Source organism: Microcaecilia unicolor, chromosome 1 (assembly GCF_901765095.1).
Source record: "Microcaecilia unicolor chromosome 1, aMicUni1.1, whole genome shotgun sequence".
Taxonomy (NCBI): domain Eukaryota; kingdom Metazoa; phylum Chordata; class Amphibia; order Gymnophiona; family Siphonopidae; genus Microcaecilia; species Microcaecilia unicolor.
The window spans coordinates 39,026,428-39,050,498 of record NC_044031.1 but is presented as its reverse complement, the minus strand read 5'-3'; the positions used below and the strand labels follow the sequence as shown (position 1 = coordinate 39,050,498).

The following is a 24,071-nucleotide window of genomic DNA, read 5'->3' as shown; positions in this document are numbered from 1 at the left end:
GATGCAGGAATGTTAATCAAGTGGGGGGGGGGGGGGGGGTTATATTGGATAAATCTCTCTCCACTACTTCTTTAGGGAAGGGAAGGGAAGGGAAATGATATACTGCCTTTCTGTGGTATTTTGCAACTATATTCAAAGTGGTTTACATATATTCAGGGCCGGTCAAACCCGGTAAGCAGGGTAAGCACTGCAGGGAGGCGCCTGCCTTCAAGGGGATCACTTTGCAAGCAATCAAGCTCTGCTGAGTATCTAATCTCTGCTGCTCATCTCAGTCTGGCTCCAAAGCTGTCAGCTCTCTGTCCCAACCCCTCCCCCCTCCCAAGCAGAGAAATATCCTCCTTGTGTTTGTCAGAGGACATCACTGCTCCAACTGAATCTGGCTCTGAATTAACTTGTGGGAGCTCAGCTAACCTCTGTCCTCTGCCCAGAGAGGGCTCAGACAGAGACAGCACAGCAGAGCCTGGACCCTTGTTTTGTCAGAGACTGCTGTTTAGTGCTGCACTTGACCCACCCTTTTCCACCCCCACCCCACCCCCAACACAGCAACTCACAGGACAGGAGGGCTAGATGCCTGCTTTCAATTCCTAACCATCACCTATCTCTCATTCCCACTTCAGTAACTCCTGTTAGTCTGTCCAACTCAGACTGTAGAATATGTTAGTTTATGCTGATTAAGTCTGCCCTAGCTAGATCCTAAGCTCTGCTCGATGGGAAGGCTATTGTGCTGCATGCAGAGTCTAACTTCTTAGGATTTCAGGTTAATTTTTGAAGAATTTGAAGAGGGGCTATCTCTGTTCTACATGTGTGACTGCAAGACCAAGTGTCTAAATAGGGATCTGTTTGTTAGATTCTGAACTTTTGATAACACATTATTTTTCAGAGTTGGCAAGACTGTCTGTTCTCCTAATTTCTGGTCTGTGTGCTAAGTTATTTTTCTTCTATACTGGTGTAATATTTTCAATGATGCCATGGCTGGTAAAAGGGGTGTGTCTACTGTGGGGGCGGAGCCATAGTGATCCCGCCTCTGGATGGGTAGGGGCACCGACTAATAGACTGCAGAAGGGCGCTAGAAACCCTAGGGCCGGCCCTGCATATATTCAGGTACTTATTTTGTACCTGGGGCAATGGAGGGTTAAGTGACTTGCCCAGAGTCACAAGGAGTTGCAGTGGGAATTGAACCCAGTTCCAGAGGATCAAAGTCTGCTGCACTAACCACTAGGCTACTCCTCCACTGGTTCAAATAGATAAATAAGTTCAGGGAAGAGACTAAGAAAATAAAAATTAATGAAAGATCTTGGAGGGAGAGAGCAGTTTAACTGGTACCCTTAAATTGTATATGTTTCGTAGACAGGCAAAGTCAAGGTTATCACTTCCTGCACATTATCACTGTAGAGTATTTTCTGGCTGTAATTCTTGACGGTATGCAGGAAAAACAATTCCTCAGCTAGCAAATGTTTTTTCCAAGAAAGGACAAGCTAAACTTTAAGTCTGGCATAAGTAAGACTCAAGCAAGCTATAAAAAATTATTACAAACTAGAATGTTTTTGCCAGCAATCAGCTGTTGGATCCAACAAGCAACACCTGGCTGTAAGTGCACTGAAGTTTAAAACTCACTGAGTAATTGGTGACAGTGGGGTGTGGGCACAGTAAGATGACTACAACGTGTGTTATGAAAGCAATACTATGTCCATCCACCAAGATTTTTAAAAAAGACAACAAAATCAATCCTACTGCTCATAAGGCTGCTCCAAACCTAACACTTGTGTAAGGATTGTATTCTTGATATTCTTGTTCTGTTTTGGAGACCTCTGGGCTCATTTTCGAAAGAGAAGGACACCCATCTTTCGACATAAATCGGAAGATAGGCGTTCTTCTCACAGGGTCGTCCAAATCGGTATAATCGAAAGCCGATTTTGGACATCCCCAGCTGCTTTCCGTTAAAGGGACGGACAAAGTTCAAGGGGGCATATCGGAGGCATAGCAAAGGCGGGACTTGGGCGTGCCTAACACATGGACGTCCTCGATCCATAATGGAAAAAAAAGGGCATCCCTGATGAGCACTTGGACGACTTTACCTGGTCCTGTTTTTCTTACGACCAAGGCACAAAAAGGTGCCCGAAATGACCAGATGACCACCGGAGAGAATCGGGGATGACCTCCCCTTACTCCCCTAGTGGTCACTAACCCCTATTCTACCCTCAAAAAACATCTTTCAAAATATTGATTGCCAGCCTCTATGCCAGCCTCAAATGTTATACTCAGGTCCATCACAGCAGTATGCAGGTACCTGGAGCAGTTTTAGTGGGTGTAGTGCACTTCAGGCAGGCGGACCCAGGCCCATCCCCCCACCTGTTACGTTTGTGGAGGAAACAGCGAGCCCTCCAAAACCCACTAGAAACCCACTGTATCCCCATCTAGGTGCCCCCCTTCACTATGGTGTACAGTTGGGGGTAGTGGGTTTTGGGGGGGGGGGGGGGCTCAGCACACAAGGTAAGGGAGCTATGTACCTGGGAGCAATTTATGAAGTCCACTGCAGTACCCACTAGGGTACCCGGTTGGTGTCCTGGCATGTCAGGGGGACCAGTGCACTACAAATGCTGGCTCCTCCCATGACCAAATGGCTTGCATTTGGTCATTTCTGAGATGGATGTCCTTGGTTTCCCTTATTGCCGAAAATCAGAAACGACCAAGTCTAGGGATGACCAAGTCTAGGGACGACCATCTCCAAGGACGACCAAATTTCAGAATTTGGGTGTCCTAGATCATATTATCGAAACGAAAGATGGACATCCATCTTGTTTTGAAAATACGTGTTTCCCCACCCCTGGATGGGGATGTTTTGCTAGGACATCCAAATCGAAACGAGGACGTCCCTGTCGATTAGGTCCCTCTTTGTATGCAAGACACAAAAATAATGCCCAGCCACCAAGAAGAGCTATTTTCCTTTCAACAACAGCAAAAAAAAGTTGTCTGTCATTTCAAAATACTTTCAATCACAGAAACATTTCAGACCAAGCCATTCCGGGTTTATGTGCTGAATCTCTTCTCTCTTGTAGTGCCTGAATAGTTTAAATAAACATGCCATTTCAATAAACACATATTCAAATGTGATCTATAATAAATTACCATATTGTGTAGTATAACAGTAAATAGCACTCACAGGCTAATGTAACTTTATGTTTTAGGTTTTAGCGCATGCCTTTCCAGAGGTAGTTCAAGGCATGTTATATTCAGCTACATTAAGTATTTCCCTGTCCCCAGAGGGCTTACAATCTAGGGGCCTCTTTTACTAAAACACAGTAATGATTTCGTACGGGAATCACTAGCGGGGTTTGGTAAAAGAGGCCCTTAGTTTGTACCTGAGGCAATGGAGGGTTAAGTTATGTTATGTTATCAGGTTCTTATAACCTGCCAACTCTCTCAAAAGGATTCAAGGCGAAGTAACAAAGTAAATGCTGAAACATATATCAGGATGTCACAAAGTAAAAACTATAAAAAGATAATACTCAGATTACTTATACCAAAACTTAATAAGGAAAGAAATGTGTTTTTAACACCTTCTGAAGAACAGACAAATTCCTTAAAGAATTAAGCTGCACTGGTAAATTATTCCAAATAAGAACAGCAGAAAACCAAAAAGAACCAGAAAATATTGCTTTAAATCAAATAGATCTAATGAATGGAAAAGCCAGTAATAAGTGACTACATGAGCGAGAAAAATAATTATTTGTTTTTTTTTAATCATACAATGTACATACACCATATAAGGATTTAAAAACCAAACTAGCCTGAACCGGCAGCCAGTACAACCTAGCCAATAGAGGAGATACTCTCTCATACCTAGAACTAGAATAAATTAGTCTAACAGTAGAGTTTTGGACCATCTGAAGTTTAAAGAGATGTTTAGCTGTTATTTCTAAATACAAAGAATTACCATAATCCAACAATGTTAAGATTGACAGTTGAACAATTACTCTGAAATGATCATATAAAAAAACATGACTGTCATAGACGTAATTGTTTAAGTTTTTGAAATAAGTAACTTGTTCAAGACCACAGGAGCATCAGTGGGATCCAAACACCTGGTCTCTTTCGTTCACAGTTTAGTAGGCTTACTCTTCCACAAAGAAAAAGTTTTGCTCATGTCAACCCAATCCTTAGAAGGAACTAACTACACTGGGGAAGGCCCAATAAATAGATTTTTTCATATTGATCCCTACCAGTCTCATGTAGTTATTTTCCTGGTGTGAACTGGCTTTTGCTTGTCCAGAAACTATATAACCAGCTTACAGAGACTCTTGATCACTGTTCTGTGTGCCTGGAGAGAAAATGATGGAGGAGATTCTGATATTGTGACCACAGATACCAACATCCTGTCTCAGGGATCCATTCTCAGCTCCAATACATTGGCAGACCAGTGATACCTAGTTGATATCTGCAGCTGTTGCCTTCCCCACTGCACACAAGAAATGTCTATATTCTGCACCCTGCTGCAGCTCCCTGCTCCCCCAATGTAGTCTATAGAGGTCACTCACACATAGCCAGCTAATAGGCAGCAGTAGCTCCCTCCTCCTTCTGCAACCCATTGTTCAAACATAATCAGCCAATAGGCTGGTGCAGCTCCCTCATCCTCCTGCAGCCCATTGTTCAAACACAGCCAGCCAATAGGCTGCTGCAGCTCCTCTCATCCTCCTGCAGCCCATTGTTCAAACACAGCCAGCCAATAGGCTGCTGCAGCTTCCTCCTCATAGCCCATTGGTGAAGTACAGCCTCCCAATAGGCTGCAGGGGTGATGGGAGTAGTAGCCTAAGAGAGAGGAAGTACTGCTCTGTGGATATATACTGCTGGAGCTGTCAACTCTCAAGCCAGAGAAGTGGAGGACAGAATATTGGAACTGATGCCTATATAATACATCCAGAATATACAAGGTATATTCCTTTGATGTCTCTTTTATTCATTATTTGTTCCTTAATGTTGAAATTGGTTGAAGAAAGAAAGAAACCCCTTTCACATATATTTAAGTACTGTTAAGGTTTGTAACATAAAACATCCAGAATCCAGGAAATGCCAACATCTGCTGATCATTGGCTGACACAATGGTGACATCACAGGAGACATCATATATTCTCCATGGACAGGCAGGATATAATCAGCCACACACATGGGTTAATGCCATCCCGACGGCTGCAGACTGGACTGTCTTTCCCAAAGCCCAGAAGAGACAGAAAAAGCTCTCTGGCATGTGCAAATGCTCCTTCCCTAGCAACTGATGCCCCGTCTTCACTCAACGTGTAATTAAACTCTGGAATTCGTTGCCAGAGAATGTGGTAAGCAGGGTTTAAAAAAGGTTTGGATAACTTCCTAAAAGTAAAGTCCATAAGCCATTATTAAGATGCACTTGGGGAAAATCCAGTGCTTACTTCTAGGATAAGCAGCATAAAATGTATTGCACCGTTTTGGGAGCTTGCCAGGTACTTGTGACCTGGATTGGCCACTGTTGGAAACAGGATGTGGGGCTTCATGGACCTTCGGTCTGTCCCAGTATGGCAATGCTTATGTTCTTATGACCCCACACAAAACCCATGAGAATCACTGTGCTGAAACTCACAGGGCAGATAAGGGAGCGGATAAGTAAGCTCTCTAAATAAACTGGTGCAGGGATCACCTTCGTCCACATAAAGAATTTGGTGATATTTTTCCCGCTCACACTGTATTGGAACAAGCTGAACAGAGTGTTAAGAGATTCCACACCACTTTTTATAAGCTACCACCAGAAATTGTTAAAGTAGATCATATTACAAAACAGAATTAACTCACTGTCTATTTTAAACTTTTAAACAGATGTTTCTTTCACAACAAATTTGTCAATTTGTAAGGATGAACAAGGGCTATTGAAGTGCAGTCGCATCTGTTGGCAAAAACTTAGAACGTCCTCACTTCTCTTGATTCAGAACCCCACTGTTCTATGGACAATAGGACAGTTGGAACAAAACTCAGAGAACAGTGAACAAGATGGACCAATCTGCTGTTGAAAAGAGACGGAGTCTTCCAGTTCATCTGTACAAAGGTAAAAACAAACAAAAAAAAAAAACCTTTGCTTTAAATCTGTAACTTGTTAAAATATTATTACCAAATCATAAATGATTATATACACTGGCTTAATGGATTTGGTGCTTTGTTATAACAAACCCAGTTGATGACTGTAGAGTGTAGATAGCACAAATCATTGCAGTAGATTGGATCATTTCCGTGGATTTAATAAACACGCCCTTCTCTGCTCAGGAGGAAACATTGGTCTATCTTCAGGATTTGTTCAGTGATCTTCTCTAGCAGAAAAATTCACCCCACACATCCTCAAGGAATTCCTTTGCTTGAACATTTATCACCCATGACATTTTGTGTGTGGTTGGGGGAGGGGGGAGAGAGGAAAGGCTGGGAGAGAGGGGAGTAATCACAGTTCACAAAATGACCTGGAATTCTTTAGTCCCAATCTATTGTGCTTAACATCTGATCTTTGATTTTTATAGCCATTATTCCAAGCCATTTTAAAGTATTTTGTACAGTTAATAATTCTGTCTCAACTAGATTACTGCAATTCTATGTATGTTGGAATTACAAAAAAGTAGTTACTGAGCCTTCAGATGCTCCAAAATGCAGCAGTTAGACTTATATTTTGTAAAGTTAAATAAGGTCATGTATCCATCTACTGTTGCTTGAGTTGCATTGGCTTCCATTAAGAGCAAGGATAATTTGTAAATTATGTTTTGTTTTGTTTTTAAAATATTAGAGGGCAGCTGTCCATTTGTTATCTTGCTAAGAACTGGAAGAATGCAACATAGTTGCACTCATTTTATCTTCAAGGCTCCTTCTTTTCGAGGGATTAAATTTAAAAGTATTAGAGAAAGGTCTATAATATTTCAAATGGTGAGGTTTCGGAATGCTTCCAGTAAATTTGAGACCGCTGTCATTGAATACAGTGTTTCGAAAACAGTTGAAATCTCATTTTGTTCTCTGAATTTTTATTACAGAGTTGGACTGAGGGAAAGGTGATATTATCTGTAATTTGTATTTTACTGAGTATTCTGTTAACCCGCTCTGAACCTGTACTCGGGGAAGTTGCAGGTTGAATGTATAAGAAACAAAGGATAGATCGCAAACTCAATACCAAATACATCAGTCACTTGACAAACTGGATATTACATTCAAAGTCATTTTTAAAAAACAAAAGGTAATGGCTGTTCATGTTTTTTTACTAGTATCAACGAGTGGTGAAGTTGAAAACAAATGAAATAAGAATTTCCTTAGCGTCTCTCCAGACTGGGTTATGCACTCCTACCAGCAGGTGGGTGGAGACTGAGAACTACAGAATCTCCTTCCTACCCTATACCTCCTGGTTCCTTGGCCCTGAGGGGTTCCTTTTTGTTTCTGGAGGTCCTTTTAGTGCCTTGGCCCCTGGTACTCTCCAGAGACATTGAGTGCCTGGGACATGAGCCTCATCTTTGCTTTGTCTCTGGTTTGGCAGCAGGGGCGTAGCCAGACAACAGATTTTGGGTGGGCCTAGGCAAGAAGTGGGTGGGTACCAAGTGTTCTCCCCCCTCCCCCACCACCACCAAAACAATATCTCAGCAGGTGGGAAAATGCTTCTTGCCACCTTGGCAGTCTGCAGCAGGCATGCGCTGAAAACTGAGCATGCGCAGATGCCGGTATCGTGGAGAGTAGCGTTTTCGTTCCCATCAAGGGGAAGACTTCAGCTGGCAGAGCTTGGGATCCCCACCAGCTACCGCTAAACGTGTTCTACTGTTGGGTGGGCCTGAGCCCTAAGTGGGTGGGCCCTGGCCCATCTGTGGCTACGCCACTGTTTGGCAGTGCTCCACAATCTCTTTTTGTTTTGTGCTCAGTTTGGCAGCATCCAGGCTTTGTATTGCTGGCGGGCATTTTTCAGCAGTGTTCTCGGACCCCCCCCCCCAGCCCCCTCCTGCAGCTCTTGACTTTGATCTAGCTAGTTTTCAGCTGAGCTGTATTTCTTCCATGGAGGCATTCTCTTCTGAGCCAGTTTTATTCTGAGCTCCTTTGGCCTTGGAGGGGCTTTTTTTTTTTCTTAACCGGTATTTCTGCTGTATTTGTCAAGGATAGGGGTGCCTTTCGGTTTTTCTCCTGACTCAGTTTATACCTGGGTTTCATTGAGTTTGGGAGTGCCCTGTTTGGCTCTAGCTCCTGTTAAAAATACATTAAAAAAAAAAAAAAAAAAAAGAGAGAATTACGAACCACAGATGGACTCCTATGAACTGTTAAGTGGGAAGTATCGCCTGCCATAGGCAGATCGGTACCCTTATATGCAGTTGCAACATTATGTTCTAGGCTTATTTCATACCAACCCGGTAGGTGATGATAGGTGGCCGCTATTGGCAGTTCATAGAGGCCTTACCAGCCTATACTATGCTACAGTTAAGAAAGTAATAGATGCTACTCCATTAACAAGAGTGGTATCCCTCTGGGAACAAGATTTTGGAGAATATACCCTAGAACGTTTGTTGTTGACTTTGAAAGAGGGACCACGATTGGCGGGCAGTATCTGTTTGCAGGAAATACATTATAAGGTTTTTTTTTACTTATGTATATACACCCAACTAGGGCAAGGAAGATGGGAATGCCTAATACGAAAGCATGTTTGAATTGTGGGAATCCTGATGTTACCTACCGTCATATGGTGTGGGAATGCCTGGCAATTCAAGCTTTTTGGACCAGACTATGGGCTTATTTGGGGGACCTCTATGGGCGGAGATGGGTGGCCACCCCAAGAATGTGTGTTTTAGATGATATTACTGGAGTAGCAGAGGGCTCCCATAAGATTGTCCTTTTTCTTCGTAAGTCAGCCCTGATGGCTAAGCATTGTGTTTTGGTACAATGGATACATCCAACTCCCCCTACCATCACACAGTGGAAGAATCTTATGCATGACCTCCTCACTATGGAGCATTTAACAGTAGAAGAGAGTGGTGTAAAGGCAAGGAAACATTTTATAACTTTATGGACTTCATATTTGCAGACCTATACAGTAAGGATCAGATCAGTGTTCCTTAATACATTATCTAATTGTATACAGGGCCGCCGAGAGACTGGGCCGGGCCAAGGCCACCCCTGGGGCCCCGCCCCTGCCACTGCTGCCCCCCCAAGGTTGCTGCCGCCCCCTCCCCCCCGAGGCCACCGCACCACGGTCTCCACCCGCCCACCCCCGGCCCTGTTGACAGTCCCCCTCCATCCACCACTGGGCCGGGCCCCCTGCATTCAAATCACAGCGTCTCACCTTCATGTGAAAGCGCAGCGGCAGCAGATCGCCTCCCTTTGGGCCTTCCCTCCCTGTGTCCTGCCCTCGCAGAAACAGGAAGTTACATCAGACGAGGGCGTGACTGTTATGACCTGGTGAATGTGAGCCCTTGTGCCCCGACTGAGCACGGCGAAGATGAAGTGGCACCGCACTCGATCAGGCAGCCAGACAACCCCTAGCTTCACCTGGGGAGCGACCACCGTTCCCTGGTAGTTGAGCCCCCAGGTGCAGGCGGCCACCAGGACTTCTGGAACCGGCGGGGTTGCACAACCGCTGACCAGGCTGGCAGGCAGGCAGGCAGACACAGTCCAGGAGCAAAGAGTCAGTGAAGCATCAAAACAGAGAGCAATCCAAAAGTCTGGGCAGGCAGCAACACAACGCATGGTCAGTAAACAATCCAAGGTCAGGAACACAGGAAAACACTGGAACAGATGAAGACCACAACCTCTAAGCGAATAGAAGCCGATGCATGGAAGGACTGGAAACAGGGCTTTAAATAGAGCAGGAATTAGGCTCAACCATGAGCAGCTGTTCCAAGATGGCTGCCCCCATCAGCAGAGGTGCCTACATCCAAATATGGGCTTCCTTCCTGACCTCGTTACTCCAAGATGGCTGCCCCCTCCTGAGCTAGCCAAGATGGCTGCTGTCCATGATCCAACACGGATGACGGCTGCTAGGTTAGGAAACAGAAACCAACCCATCCTGGAGAAGTGTAGCAGAGCGTAACAGTGACACAGGAAGGGAAGGCCCGAAGGGAGGCGATCTGCCACTGCACTTTCACACGGAGTTGAGGCGCTGTGATTTGAATGCAGGGGGCCTGGCCCAGTGGCGGACGGAGGGGGGCTGTCGATGGAGCCGAGGGCGGGTGGGTGAGACCGGGGACTGTGGTGCCGGGCCTCCCTTGGAGGCCTGGGCCCAAGGAATTTTGTCCCTCCTGCCCCCCCCCCCTTTCGGCGGCCCTGATTCTACAGCAGTTATGTATAATTGAGACTGAAACAGTATTTGACTTGTATTAGGATGGGAGGGTGAGAGAGGGGAGGGTTTTGGGAAGAGGGGAGGACCCTGGAAAAGTTAATTAGCAACTTGAATTTGGCTTATTCTATTTGCTCTTATTGCCATTGAACTATATCTATGTTTGGTATTATTGTGGTTTGCATTGACAATAAAATATATTAGACATAAAAATAAGAGAATTGAAGTAGAGGTACATCTCAGAGGTCTCCGAGTTCCCCACCCAGACCATTGAAGCTTTCTTTAAAAGACAGCATGATGAGTTTGTGCTGTGTTATTTTCTGGAATTTTTGGGGTTTTTTTCCCCCAATGTCAGTACTCTGCCACTGTGAGCGTGTGTGTGTGTGCCTCTACCCTCTTTCAAGCATAAGAACAGTTTGCTTTCCTTTTTTCTTGTGGAAGACTTGATTATTGACAGGATAGGATAGGATATGATGAGTTTTATAGCCCGCCAACTCCCGAAATTCTGGTTCAAAACAGGTTGCAATATTGAAACAGAAAATAATCATAATATAAAACTTTTTTGAAAAAGGTAAGTCTTCAAACTTTTACGAAAGGACCAACAAGTAGGAGTTGTTCTAAGAGAAATCGGTAAAGTGCACAATAAGGATAAGGAAAGGATAATTCCAACGACTTCTTATATCTGACATCCAATAACAATGGAAAATACAGGAATCGAGACATACCTGCTCTGGAAAAAGAAGGTGACAATGGAAAAGAAAATCATTTTACCAAGTATTTTGGACTAGATCCATCAAAAGTTTTATAAATCAAACATGCCAGTGTAAAAGAGATTTGAGCAGATGCTGGAAGCCAGTGGAACTTTGTAGCATGGTTGGACCTCTTTTTGCAAAAAATTAACTTGGCTGCTGTACTATGTAAAACCTGTAATCTGGACAATAAAGTAGACGACAATAAACAATGTAGAGTATTGCAGTAGTCTAGATGAGAGAAAATGAATGACTGGACCAGAACCACAAAATGTTGTTCTGATTAATAAAGCATGAACATTTCTCAATTAATGACATTTTTAAAAAAAATTTAATTAATCTGAGGAGCCAGAGATAATGAAGTGTTCACTTATGAACTTTAATGCAATACCACTCTGTATTTCTCATTCCGATAATGGCGATCGCCACTACGGCATAACGTAAGCCACATTGAGCCTGCAAATAGGTGGGAAAATGTGGGATACAAATGAAATAAATAAATAAATGCACTCCCTAAACTGTGGAAACCCTTTCTAACTCAAAGGTCAAAGCATTTCCCAATGAGAATTTTGAAGAAGTATATATGTACCAGATCGATTTAACCATAGTAAATTTTTTTTTTGTTAAGCTTAAACCCATGTGCAATGCTAAGCTGTTCAATTCAGTGGCGTAGCCACAGGTGGGCCTTGGTGGGCTGAGGCCCACCCACTTAGGGCTCAGGCCCACCCAACAGTAGCACACATTTAGCGGTAGCTAGTGGGGATCCCAAGCTCCGCCAGCTGAAGACTTCCCCCGATAGTAACGAAAACACTACTCTCCACGATACCGGCACCTGTGCATGCTCAGTTTTCAGCACATGCCTGCTGCAGACTGCCAAGGTGGAAAGAAGTGTTTTCCCGCCAGCTGAGATATTTTTTTGGTGGTGGGGGGGGGGGGGGGGGGGGGGAGGAGAACACTTGGTGCCCACCCACTTCTTGCCTTGGCCCACCCAAAATCTGTTTTCTGGCTACGCCTCTGGTTCAATTCTCTTTATATTTGCATAATACTAGGTAAAACAGAGGTTATGTCCTTCTCGACTGGGAGTAGTAAGAGAAATAGCACTGAGGGAGATAAAACCATGACAAAACAAAGACATATAGACATTAAATAGAGCTGGAGAGAGAGGAGAACCCTGTGGGATAGGTCAAAATCTCCCAAAGCTCCTTCTCCTTTGGCTGTGGTAAGGTGTATTTTACCACCCCCCACCCCCAAAAAATGTGATTATAAACATTGCCAGCACTTTTTTTTTTCTCATGTGTTTGACTGTTTCCGCAGGTATGTACCAGTTCCGTCTTGCACTATCTTTCTTCTGTCGTATTAGCTCCCCCCCCCCTTTTTGTCTTTTTACACTTATCTTTGTTTGTTTGTTTGTTTATCATTTACCTCCTGTCCCCTTTCTCTTTCACTTTGCATTCATTCCCTGGCAGCTCCTTGTGACTGTGGGCAAGTCACTTAACCCTCCATTGCCCCTGGTACAAAATAAGTACCTGAATATATGTAAACCGCTTTGAATGTAGTTGCAAAAAAAACTCAGAAAGGCAGTAAATCAAGTCCCAGTTCCTTTCCCTATTTGAGGTTCTACATGGAATGTCGCTACTATTGGAGATTCGAGATGGAATGTTGCTACTATGGAGATTCTGTTGCTACTCTTGAGATTCTACATGGAATGTTGCTATTCCACTAGCAACATTCCATGTAGAAGCCTGCCCTTGTAGATCAGCAACACGGCCGCGCAGGCTTCTGTTTCTGTGAGTCTGACGTCCTGCACGTATGTGCAGGACGTCAGACTCACAGAAACAGAAGCCTGCACGGCCGCATTGGTGATCTGCAAGGGCAGGCGGAGCAGGTGGGGGAAGAGAGGTTGGTAGTTGGGAGGCGAGGATAGTGGAGGGCAGACTTATACAGTCTGTGCCAGAGCCAGAGATGGGAGGCGGGACTGGTGGTTGGGAGGCGGGAAATACTGCTGGGCAGACTTGTACGGTCTGTGCCCTGAAAAAGGCAGGTACAAATCAAGGTAAGGTATACACATATGAGTTTATCTTGTTGGGCAGACTGGATGGACCATGCAGGTCTTTTTCTGCCATCATCTACTATGTTACTTTGTTACAGGGACTGTTACTAGTGGAGGAATAGCCCAGCGGTTAGTGCAGCGGGCTCTGATTCTGGGGAACTGGGTTCGATTCCCACTTCAGCTCCTTGTGACTGTGGGCAAGTCACTACTACTACTACTACTACTTGACATTTCTAAAGCGCTACTAGGGTTACGCAGCGCTGTACAATTTAACATAGAAGGACAGTCCCTGCTCAAAGGAGCTTACAATCTAAAGGACAAATGTACAGTCAGTCAAATAGGGGCAGTCTAGATTTCCTGAAAGGTATAAAGGTTAGATGCCGAAAGCAACATTGAAGAGGTGGGCTTTGAGCAAGGATTTGAAGATGGGTAGGGAGGGGGCTTGGCATAAGGGCTCAGGAAGTTGATTCCAAGCATAGGGTGAGGCGAGGCAGAATGAGCGAAGCCTGAAGTTGGCGGTGGTGGAGAAGGGTACTGAGAGGAGGGATTTGTCCTGTGAGCGGAGGTTATGGGCGGGAACGTAAGGGGAAATGAGGGTAGAGAGGTAATGAGGCGCTGCAGACTGAGTGCATTTGTAGGTAAGAAGGAGAAGCTTGAACTGTATGCGGTATCTGATTGGAAGCCAGTGAAGTGACCTGAGAAGAGGGGTGATATGAGTATATCGGTTCAGGCGGAATATAAGAAGTGCAGCAGAGTTCTGAACAGATTGAAGGGGGGATAGATGGCTAAGTGGGAGGTCAGTAAGGAGTAGGTTGCAGTAGTCAAGGCGAGAGGTAATGAGAGCGTGGACGAGAGTACGGGTGGTGTGCTGAGAGGAAAGGGCGAATTTTGCTGATGTTGAAGAGAAAGAAGCAACAGGACTTGGCTATCTGCTGGATATGCGCAGAGAAGGAGAGGGAGGAGTCGAAGATGACTCCGAGGTTGCGGGCAGATGAAACGGGGAGGATGAGGGTGCCATCAACTGAGATAGAGAGTGGAGGAAGAGGAGAAGTGGGTTTTGGTGGAAAGACGATAAGCTCGGTCTTGGACATGTTCAGTTTCAGGTGGCAGTTGGACATCAATGCAGCAATGTCGGATAAGCAGGCCGATACCTTGGCCTGGGTCTCCGCGGTGATGTCTGGTGTGGAGAGATATAGCTGGGTGCCATCTGCATAAAGATGATACTGGAAACCATGAGATGAGATCAGTCACTTAACCCTCCATTGCCCCTGGTACAAAATAAGTACCTGAATATATGTATGTAAACCGCTTTGAATGTAGTTGCAAAATACCACAAAATGGCTGTATGTCAAGTCCCATTTCCCTTTCCCTTTATTCATATGGCACTTCTCACTCTCAGTCACACTCTTCTCCCGCCCTTCTTTTTAGCAGTCCTGCTATATCGCTCCATTGTTAGTTTCTTTCACATTTCACCACACTGCTTCCCAGCACCAGTTCTTCTGCACTCGCGTTTTTGTCAGCTTAATACCGCCTTTCAGTATCAGTTTTTCTATACATCTTCCAGCTTTTTCAGCAGCCTGCCATATTATTCAGTTTCTCTATCCTCACCATCTCTCACAGAATATTGCTTCTCAGCACCCACTTCTCTGCACTTGTGTTACTGTCACCTCAGTACCGTTCCTCGGCACTAGTTTCTTCGTGCCTATGTCATTGTCTTCTTATCACTACTCTTTACCCCCAGTTTCATGTGCATTTTTGTATTATTTTTTTTAACCTTTTTATCAGTACCATACCTTTTCCCATACAACTCATAGAACTGTTGCTACATTAATTGATGTATCCTCTTATTGGCTTTTGCATTAAATGTTTATTCACCCTCTAGAATACGTTCCATGTAATATACATTCTTCTTGGATGATTATATTATATTTTATCCCTTTTTTAATATGTTTCATATATATGTAATCTTTTAATTTAACAATGAGCAGATGTCTGGGGGACCAGTCTACTAAAAATGCTGGCTCCTCCTACGTCTCAATGGCTTATTTTTGTGCATTTAACACTTGGACGATTTTATTTCGAAAATGAACCAGAAAATAAAAAGACCAAATCACAAAACGTCCAAAAAGCAAAACATCCAAATCATTTTCGAAACAAAAAAAAATAGACATTTTTCTTTTCGAAAGTGAGTTTTCCTATTCGGATTTTGGAAGTTTTTTGTTAAAACGTCCAAAGTCTGACTTAGACGTCATATCGAAAATGCCCCTCCAAGTATTTTTAGATTCAGGATTTCCACTGATGACAAAACTGTTTCGGATTTATTAAAGGCATTCGTAAAGCAATAACTGGCTTATTATTGCTGCTGTGTATCCGGCTATATGTTCCATTTGGGACGTCTTTGTAAGGATCAACAGAAAAAACTGCTGACTTGTTTGACTGCAATTAAGAATTGGATGGTGCTGAATAAACTCCAGCTGAACTCATCCAAGACTAAACTTCTACGAGTTCCTAGAGAGAACTGTACTTACTCCCATCCTTCCCTGTTATGGGGGGATCTAACATCATGGCAAAGGATCAAGTATATAGCTTTGGAGTTCTTTTAGATACTGGACTAACTTGGATGTTTTTCTGCCATAATGAAACAAAACAAAATCATCCAGGGCTAGAAGTTGGACGTTTTGATCTAGACCTGTTTTATTAACAAATAAAAATAAAAAAAGGTGGGATATAAGCCAGGCTATCCAAAGACTGAAGCCAAACTAAAATTAAAATATATAACGTTTAATGATTTTGAAACAAATAATAAAAATCAATTATACATAGAGAATAACTCAAATGACTCGACACAACGTTGTGTTTTGGCCAGATGGCCTACATCAGGAGTCTGATAATTGAAATATACATTGAATAGAGATTATGATCAGTTATAATCAAAAAATCTCAATGCTCAAAAAGGTGCCAATTGGTGCAGTGCGTAGCGGTAGACGGATTACTCAGTGAACGGTCTTTTTCAAGACCATGTTTAGATCCTGTCTGCAGATCTTTTAATTGGCACTTTTTTGAGCATTGAGATTTTTTGATTATTTCTTTCAAAACCATTAAACGTTATATATTTTAATTTTAGTTTGGTTTCAGTCTTTGGATAGCCTGGCTTATATTCCCAACTTTTTTTATTTTAATTTGACGCCTCGTGGGATCTATTGAGTTCTCCACACACGTGGATTCTCTATAGACATTATTAACAAATAAGCCACAAAAAAGTGCCCTCAGATAACCACTGGAGGGAATCAGGGATGACCTCCCCTCCCACCCCCAGTGGTCACTAACCTCTCTCTCCCTCTGCTTTTTTCTGTAGATATTTTCCCCTTCCAAAACATGCACCTAGTTTTGAAAAAGCAAAATTACTTTCATCGTTGGTTTTGTCAACCTGACCCAGTATCTGAGGCTACCTCCTTTCCCCAGGGTAATAGGATGTGCTCTGTGGATCCCTATCTGTACTTTTACTGTAGACAGGATGTGGGCGTGCAATTTTCAGAACACATAATTTCCCAAGTAAAAGACTTTTGAAAATTGTCTTTGTTGGAGTAATTTTATAACAGGTGCCTATTTGAGAAGTCTACAAAGGTTCGTATTTTAAGCCAGAAAGATGTAGGTATGGAGAAGCGAAACACCCCAAAAGTAGATGATGACGCAACAGTCTGGAGAATCTGGAAAACTGAAGGAATAAAGGAGTAAGCACCAGTATGGCAACCATGACTCTTTGTTGCTTCATGACATAGAATTGACATGGCCATGTTTTGGTGTAAGCCTGCATCGGGGGGTGGGGGGGGGGGTACATGGTCATGATGAAGCAAACATCAAATTCATGAAGGAGCATCAGATGATTTAGAAATAGCAATAAATCTGTCCCAGTAGATTCAGCCAAGACGCTAACACATTGAATCTACTGGGACAGATTTATCGCTATTTCTAAATCATCTGATGCTCCTTCATGAATCTGATGTTTGCTTCAACATGACCATACACCCCCGATGGCAGGCTTATGCCAAAACGTGGCTGCATCGGGTCTGTCATGAATCAATAAAGCATCATGGTTGCCATACTGCTGTTTCTTTATTTCTTCAGTTTCCCAGTTTCTCCAGACTGCTGTGTGGGTATCTACTCTTATTTTAAGCGTACTTTATAAAATAGGCTCCCAGTGGCATTCCTAGCTTCGACGGCACCCGGGGCGGATCGCCGATGCGCCCCCCCCCCCCCCCCGGGTGCAGCGCCCCCCCCCCCCCCCACGAAATGACACCACCCCCCAGGTGCACGCCGCTGGGAGGGGGTGCCACAGCGCGCCTGTCTGCTCCCAGTTCACTACACTCGCTAAATTCTCTCGTTCGCTGCAGGTCTCCCTCCCTCTGCCCCGGAACAGGAAGTAACCTGTTCCGGGGCAGAAGGAGGGAGCTGCTGCAGCGAACGAGAGAATTTAGCGAGCGTAGCGACCTGGGAGCAGACAGGCGCGTGCTGCGGCACCCCCCAGTGGCGTGCACCCGGGGCAGACCGCCTCCACCACCCCCCCTTGGTACGTCACTGTAGGCTCCCAGATTCATCCCCAATAGCGCACAAATGCCCATGGACATAGTTACACCTGCTCCAAGAAAGGATAGATGAGTACTTATATCCTATGTGTACTTGCATGTTTTATCAAATAAATCCGCCTCTGCGCCATCTAAAGAAGAGCCCAAAGAATTCCTGCACGCATATTGCATAAAGGTAAGTGCCCTCTATTTGTGTACCTCATTACCTCTCTACTCTTATCTCTCCCTACACTGCTCTCCGGAAACTCCGTTCACTGGGTAAATCTCTCTTATCTGCACCCATCTCCTCCACTGCTAACTCCAGACTCCGTTCCTTTTATCTTGCTGCACCATATGCCTGGAATAGACTTCCTGGGCCGGTACGTCAAGCTCCATCTCTGGCCGTCTTCAAATCTAAGCTAAAAGCCCACCTTTTTGATGCTGCTTTTAACTCCTAACCCTTACTCACTTGTTCAGTACCCATGCTTTATCATTCCCACCTTAGTAATTCCCTTATCCCTTATTTGTCCTGTTTGTCCTAATTACATTATAAGTTCTGTTGAGCAGGGACTGTCTCTTCACGTCCAGTGTACAGCGCTGCATACGTCTAGTAGCGCTATTGAAATGATAAGTAGTAGTAGTAGTACCTACTTTTAACATGCATTTGTGGTCATGAATTTTTATGAAAGGCCCTTTTCCATGAGTAAGACACGCATACCCCGGGATTCTATATATCACACCTTAATTTCCACATGGAACTCAAAGCGTATCCTATAACAATGCGCATAACTTAATTGTTTAACTAGCTAATCAGCACTGTTAATTGAATGTTAACAAGCAATTAACAGCACTAATTGGCATTAAGATTTACGTGTACAACTCGCTAAGCATATTCTGTAATGTGGTGCACGTAAATTCTAATTCGTATAGTTGAAAAGGGGGTGTGGCCATGGGCAGGGCATGGGTGTTTCTAAAATCTATTTTAGAATACACCCGCTCTGTGCCTAATTTAGGCATTGGGATTTATGCCAAGTAAAACATGGCGTAAATGGCCGCCACTAGATTTGGTCATGTCTAGAGGCGCTCGGTGTAATTCTATATACTGTGTGGAAATTTAAGCATATTCTATAAAATGTAGGCATACTAGGCATAAGTTTTTTTCTGCATAGAAGTTTCAGGCGCCATATACAGAATCTAGCCCATTATGCAGGAAAAGCTTTATAAAATTGCTCCATAAAACATGGTGCTGATGTAATGTCTCATCTTCTTCTTGTTCATTCTGTTCATAAATATAATTCTGAGCCTGCATATAGAAATGGTAGGCATCTACCCACATTTCTTGACTTATTGCTCCTGCATCAAGGTGGTTCTAACCTGTACAATTTGTTTCTAATAGATTTGGAAGAAGATCAAAATGGTATGAGCCCAGAACTAAGATTAGCTCTAGTTGGTAAAATTGGAACTGGGAAGAGTGCAACAGGAAACACCATTCTTGGGAGAGAAGAGTTCCGCACAGAGCTATCTCTAAGTGCAATAAGTAAGGTTTGCAGCAAAGGCAGCCGAACCTGGAACGGGAGAAAACTAGTGGTTGTTGATACTCCAGGCCTTTTCGACCCAGAGCTTACTCTTGAGCAATCAATCAAAGAGATTGGCCGTTGTGTTGTCCTGTCCTTCCCAGGCCTCCATGCTATAATACAAGTGTTTTCATTGACTAGTCGTCTCACTGAAGAAGAAAGGGAAGCATTCCATCTAATCAACGATATCTTTGGAGATGAAGGAACGAAGTACATGATTATATTATTCACCAGGCTAGATGAGCTAAAAGGCAGAACCCTAGAGAGTTATTTACATGCAAATAAGACTAGAGATGTTGAGATGCTGATTGATCATTGTGAAGGGCGGTTCATTGCTTTTAACAACAAGGCACCCGAGGAGGAGCTCAAAAGGCAGGTTTCCAAGCTGATCGACATGGTGGATGATCTGGTGATGAAAAATGGGGAAACGTGTTACAGCAATAAAATGTTCATCAAGGCTGAAATAGAGCTCCGGGAAGAAAGAAAAAGGATGAGGAAAGAAATTAGAGCAATACATAAAAAAGAAAGGAAGCTCTTAAAAGCCATGGAGTCTCGGCACCTTACTTCATCGGATGGCGAATTACGTGAGGTCAGGGAAATGGGTAGAGAAAACATCTGCATGGGATTATTAAAAAACTGTTGTATTATTTAATATTTTTACTTAGAAACCTTTCCAAAATGGTAACACAATGTCCCTGTAAATCTATAAAAAGAAAATAACAGTAAGCGGATCTCTTCTTTACTTCTAGTGGCCTTGCCTCTTTGATTAATAAAACATTTTGACTCCTTTAGAACCAGAAATTAATCTGATTACTAAGTGTCTGGTTAATGGCAATAGCTTAGAAATACTGAATGTCAATATGGGATGTCAAATGGCAGGTCCTAGAAGGCCTGGTTTTTAGGACATCTCCGGGATATTTGCATGCACTTCTCTTATAGTATTCAAATACCACTAATGCCTATTCGCAAGGGATATCCTGAAGGGGAGCTTGTTGAGGGCCCTCGAGGGCTGCCATGTGGCACTCCACTTTAAGCACAAGTAGTTAATAATTGTAATAGAGTTCATTATATAATCCATATTGTTAACCCCTTTCTCTCATCTATTACCTTCCTCTTTTATTCCATAAGAATTACCATATATCTCACCTATTGGCTCATGTACTGTGTTTTAATGTATGGTGCTCATTACACAGCAAGCAGACAAATACATATTGTATAAAACAGAACTGGAAGAAACATGTCTAGTAGAGAACATTCATATTGATCGAGAATATGTTGGAAACATATGGATCATAAAATAATATATCCATAAGCAATCTTGCAAGTAAGAGGCAAAATGTATTTATTATTTTGATTTTACTCACACCTTATTCAGTAGGTAACTCAAGGTGAGTTGGGTATTTCCCTGTTCCTAGGGGGCTCACCATCTAATTTTGTACCTGTGGCAATGGCGGCTTAAAGGACTTGCCCAAGATCACAAGGAGCAGCAGTGGGATTTGAACCAGCCACCTCTGGAGGTCAAGACCAGTGCTCTAACCACTAGGCCACTTTGTTACATGGACCAAGTAGCATTCAAATAATTTTGAACATATGTACATTCATATAGCATATGTTTCATAGTGTTCTGTCCTCCGACAGCCTCGCACTAGTTTATAACGTGATCCTAAAATGTGTGTAATGCCTTTACTGTTATTCTCAGTCCCAAGGACTATCATTGCTGCAGTTTCCCACTGGAAAAACATATGAGCAATGCACTGTGGGTAATGTAGTTCACAGGCAGTGCAACCACACTTGTTTGGCTGTGTAAGAACTGCTATCACTGGTTGTGAGGCTGCTCAGACCTTCTCTCTCTCTCTCTCTCTCTGCCAAGCTTGGCTCTTTTGTCTTCCTGTTCAGTCTTACTATCTGTCCTCAGAGGTCAGCCAGGTATGACCTTTCCCTCCTATCTCTAGGACTACCCCTTGCTATCCGATGGCAGGCTCTGTCCCCATTGGTCTCTATCTGCTCCTCCCTGTGTGAAGCCCCACCACTTCTTTGTCCTTTCAGCCACGTGGGGCTTCTTCCTCCATTATAGCCAGGGACATGGAGCCAACACCATCTGGCTCCACACAGCTCTGTCCTGCTGAGAATGCCCTGTAAAGAACCTGGTTTTTACCCTGTGAATATCTTCTTCCAAATGAGATATCGCACATTCCAGTCACCCAGCTTTGGATTATTTCTACCTGTTCAACTACCTTCCCCTCCCCCTGCAATACAACTACCTCTCTTCAGATCTCCACCTCCCACAACCTCCAGATTAAGAAGTCTCTGTATCCTGAACATCTATCTGTGAGTAAATTATCTGTGATTTATTCAATAAAAGAGACTTCATAAAATAATAGAGACTTCAGGTGATTGCTGTGTCAGGGTTATGCTCCATGATATTGGGGCTTCTAATTACCAAGCTCCAAGAGTCATGACACATAGAGCCTAGCTCTTTTTTACAGGACCAACAATTTTTGGAAAATGAAGGATCTAGACAGTGTGATCTAAATGGGAGTCTAATGGGATCTGTGCCAGAGAAAATGTATTTATTTATTAGGATTTATTTACTGCCTTTTTGAAAGAATTCACTCAAGGCGTTATACAGTAAGAATAAATCAAACATAAGCAATAGACAATTACAGCAGTAAAAATATTCAATAAATATAATGTATGGCATAATATATTAATTACAATGTCAGCACAATATGTAATAGAACATTATTTAATAGACAGCTTAGGGTATAAGGAAAGATGGAACATATAGATAGGTAATAGACTAAGCGGATTTAGAAAATAAAGTGACTAATTTTTAAAAAAAAGTTGCACCTGAGGTCAGAGAGATGATTAAATATTATCTGAGCTAGGGTAGGAGTGGATAAACATGTCCTGATGCAGTATGTGCAGCCCGTGTTACTCCTTGTGTGTGTGAGTGAGACTAACAAGTTAGTTACTTCTTCCATTAAAGGCCCGGTTGAAGAGCCAAGCTTTCACCTGCTTCCTGAAGTAGAGGCAGTCTTGTGTTAAGCGGAGCCTTTCAGGGAGTCCATTGCAGTGTATGAGGGCTACTCCAGAGAAGGCTCGCTTGTGGGTATCACATCACGTAATGTTTTTTGGAGAGGGGGTGGTTAGGGGTACCCCTTGGTAAATACATAGATTGAGTTAATACAGAAGATCTGGATGAGCAAATTTTGATGAACCAGAACGTGTCTCGTTCCCCATCTTGGAAAGTATAAACTTTTCAGGCCACTCAGTTTATTGGAATTTAGAGATTTGAGTATCATATAAAAATGAGAAGCTGAGTGACCTAATGCTATAAATTGTCTACAATAGGATAATGAATCAGGAAACTCTTTCAAATTTGTAATAGCTAAACTGGATTTCTTAATAGATGAAAAAAGTTGGAGCCATTTAAAGAACTGGGAAAAAGATAAGTTAAAATGCATTTTTAAAGCTGCATAAGTTTTACAAGAAGGGGGGTGGGGTGGGATCAGTACGAGGACCAATGTCCTAATGTTTGCAGGTAGGCCAAAAATCCTTTTTCTACCAATCAAAATGTGAGGCTTATACTTCAGGCTTATTTTCAAAAGAGAAGAACGCCCATCTTTCGACAAAAAATCGGAAGATGGGCGTCCTTCTCCCAGGGTCGCCCAAATCGGTATAATCAAAAGCCGATTTGTGGCGCCCCCAACTGCTTTCCGTTGCGGGGATGACCAAAGTTCCCAGGGGCATGTCGGAGGCGTAGCGAAGGCAGAACCATAATGGAAAAAAAAAGGGCATCCCTGACAAGCATTTGGACGACTTTACCTGGTCCGGTTTTTCTTATGACCAAGGCACAAAAAGGTGCCCAAACTGACCAGATGACCACCGGAGGGAATCGGGGATGACCTCCGCTTACTCCCCCAGTGGTCACTAACCCCCTCCCACCCTCAAAAAAGAACTTTAAAAATGTTTTGTGCCAGCCTCTATGCCAACCTAAAAGTCATACTCAGGTACATCGCAGCAGTATGCAGGTTCCTGGAGCAGTTTTAGTGGGTGCAGTGCACTTCAGGCAGGTGGACCCAGGCCCATCCCCCCCTACCTGTTACACTTGTGGTGGTAAATGTGAGCCCTCCAAAACCCACCAGAAACCCACTGTACCCACATCTAGGTGCCTCCCTTCACCCATAAGGGCTATGGTAGTGATGTACAGTTGTGAGTAGTGGGTTTTGGGGGGCTCGGCACACAAGGTAAGGGAGCTATGTACGTGGGAGCTTTTTCTGAAGTCCACTGCAGTGCCCCCTAGGGTGCCCGGTTGCTGTCCTGGCATATGACGGGGACCAGTGCATTATGAATGCTGGCTCCTCCCATGACCAAAGGGCTTGCATTTGGTTGTTTCTGAGATGGGCGTCCTTAGTTTCCATTATCGCCGAAAATCAGAAACAACCAAGTCTAAGGATGACCATCTCTAGGGACGACCTAAATGTCAAGATTTGGGCGTCCCCGACCGTATTATCGAAATGAAAGATGGATGCCCATCTTGTTTTGATAATACGGGTTTCCACGTCCCTTCGCCGGGGACGTCCTCAGGAAAACTTGGGCGCCCCTTTCGATTATGCCCCTCTATATGGCATAGTAAAGTGATTTGGACCACGGGGTTTCTGAAACTCGATCCAAATCTTTAAGAGTTTTGTAAGTAATTTTAATCATAGGATTAGCAGTGTAAGAGGAAGTTCCGAGAGAAGAGGACATTTCTCTGGTAAGTGAAAGCTATTTTGCTTTGTGCTTTGGGAACTTAAAGATTGGGGTTTAAAGGAGGAATTGTAGGTTAGTGTTAGG

At 43.5% G+C, this 24,071-nt stretch overlaps 1 protein-coding gene across 1 annotated transcript; it reads left to right on the top strand.

The window, feature by feature from the left end:
• Nucleotides 1-19,077: 19,077 nt before the first annotated feature.
• LOC115465607 (GTPase IMAP family member 9-like) lies at nucleotides 19,078-19,884 on the top strand. The gene has a single exon (XM_030196251.1). The coding sequence runs from the start codon at nucleotides 19,078-19,080 to the stop codon at nucleotides 19,882-19,884; it is 807 nt and encodes a 268-aa protein (XP_030052111.1).
• Nucleotides 19,885-24,071: the final 4,187 nt, after the last annotated feature.

Coding starts and splice junctions, on each gene's coding strand:
- LOC115465607 (XM_030196251.1), top strand. CDS start 19,078: ATGAGCCCAGAACTAAGATTAGCTCTAGTTGGTAAAATTGGAACTGGG.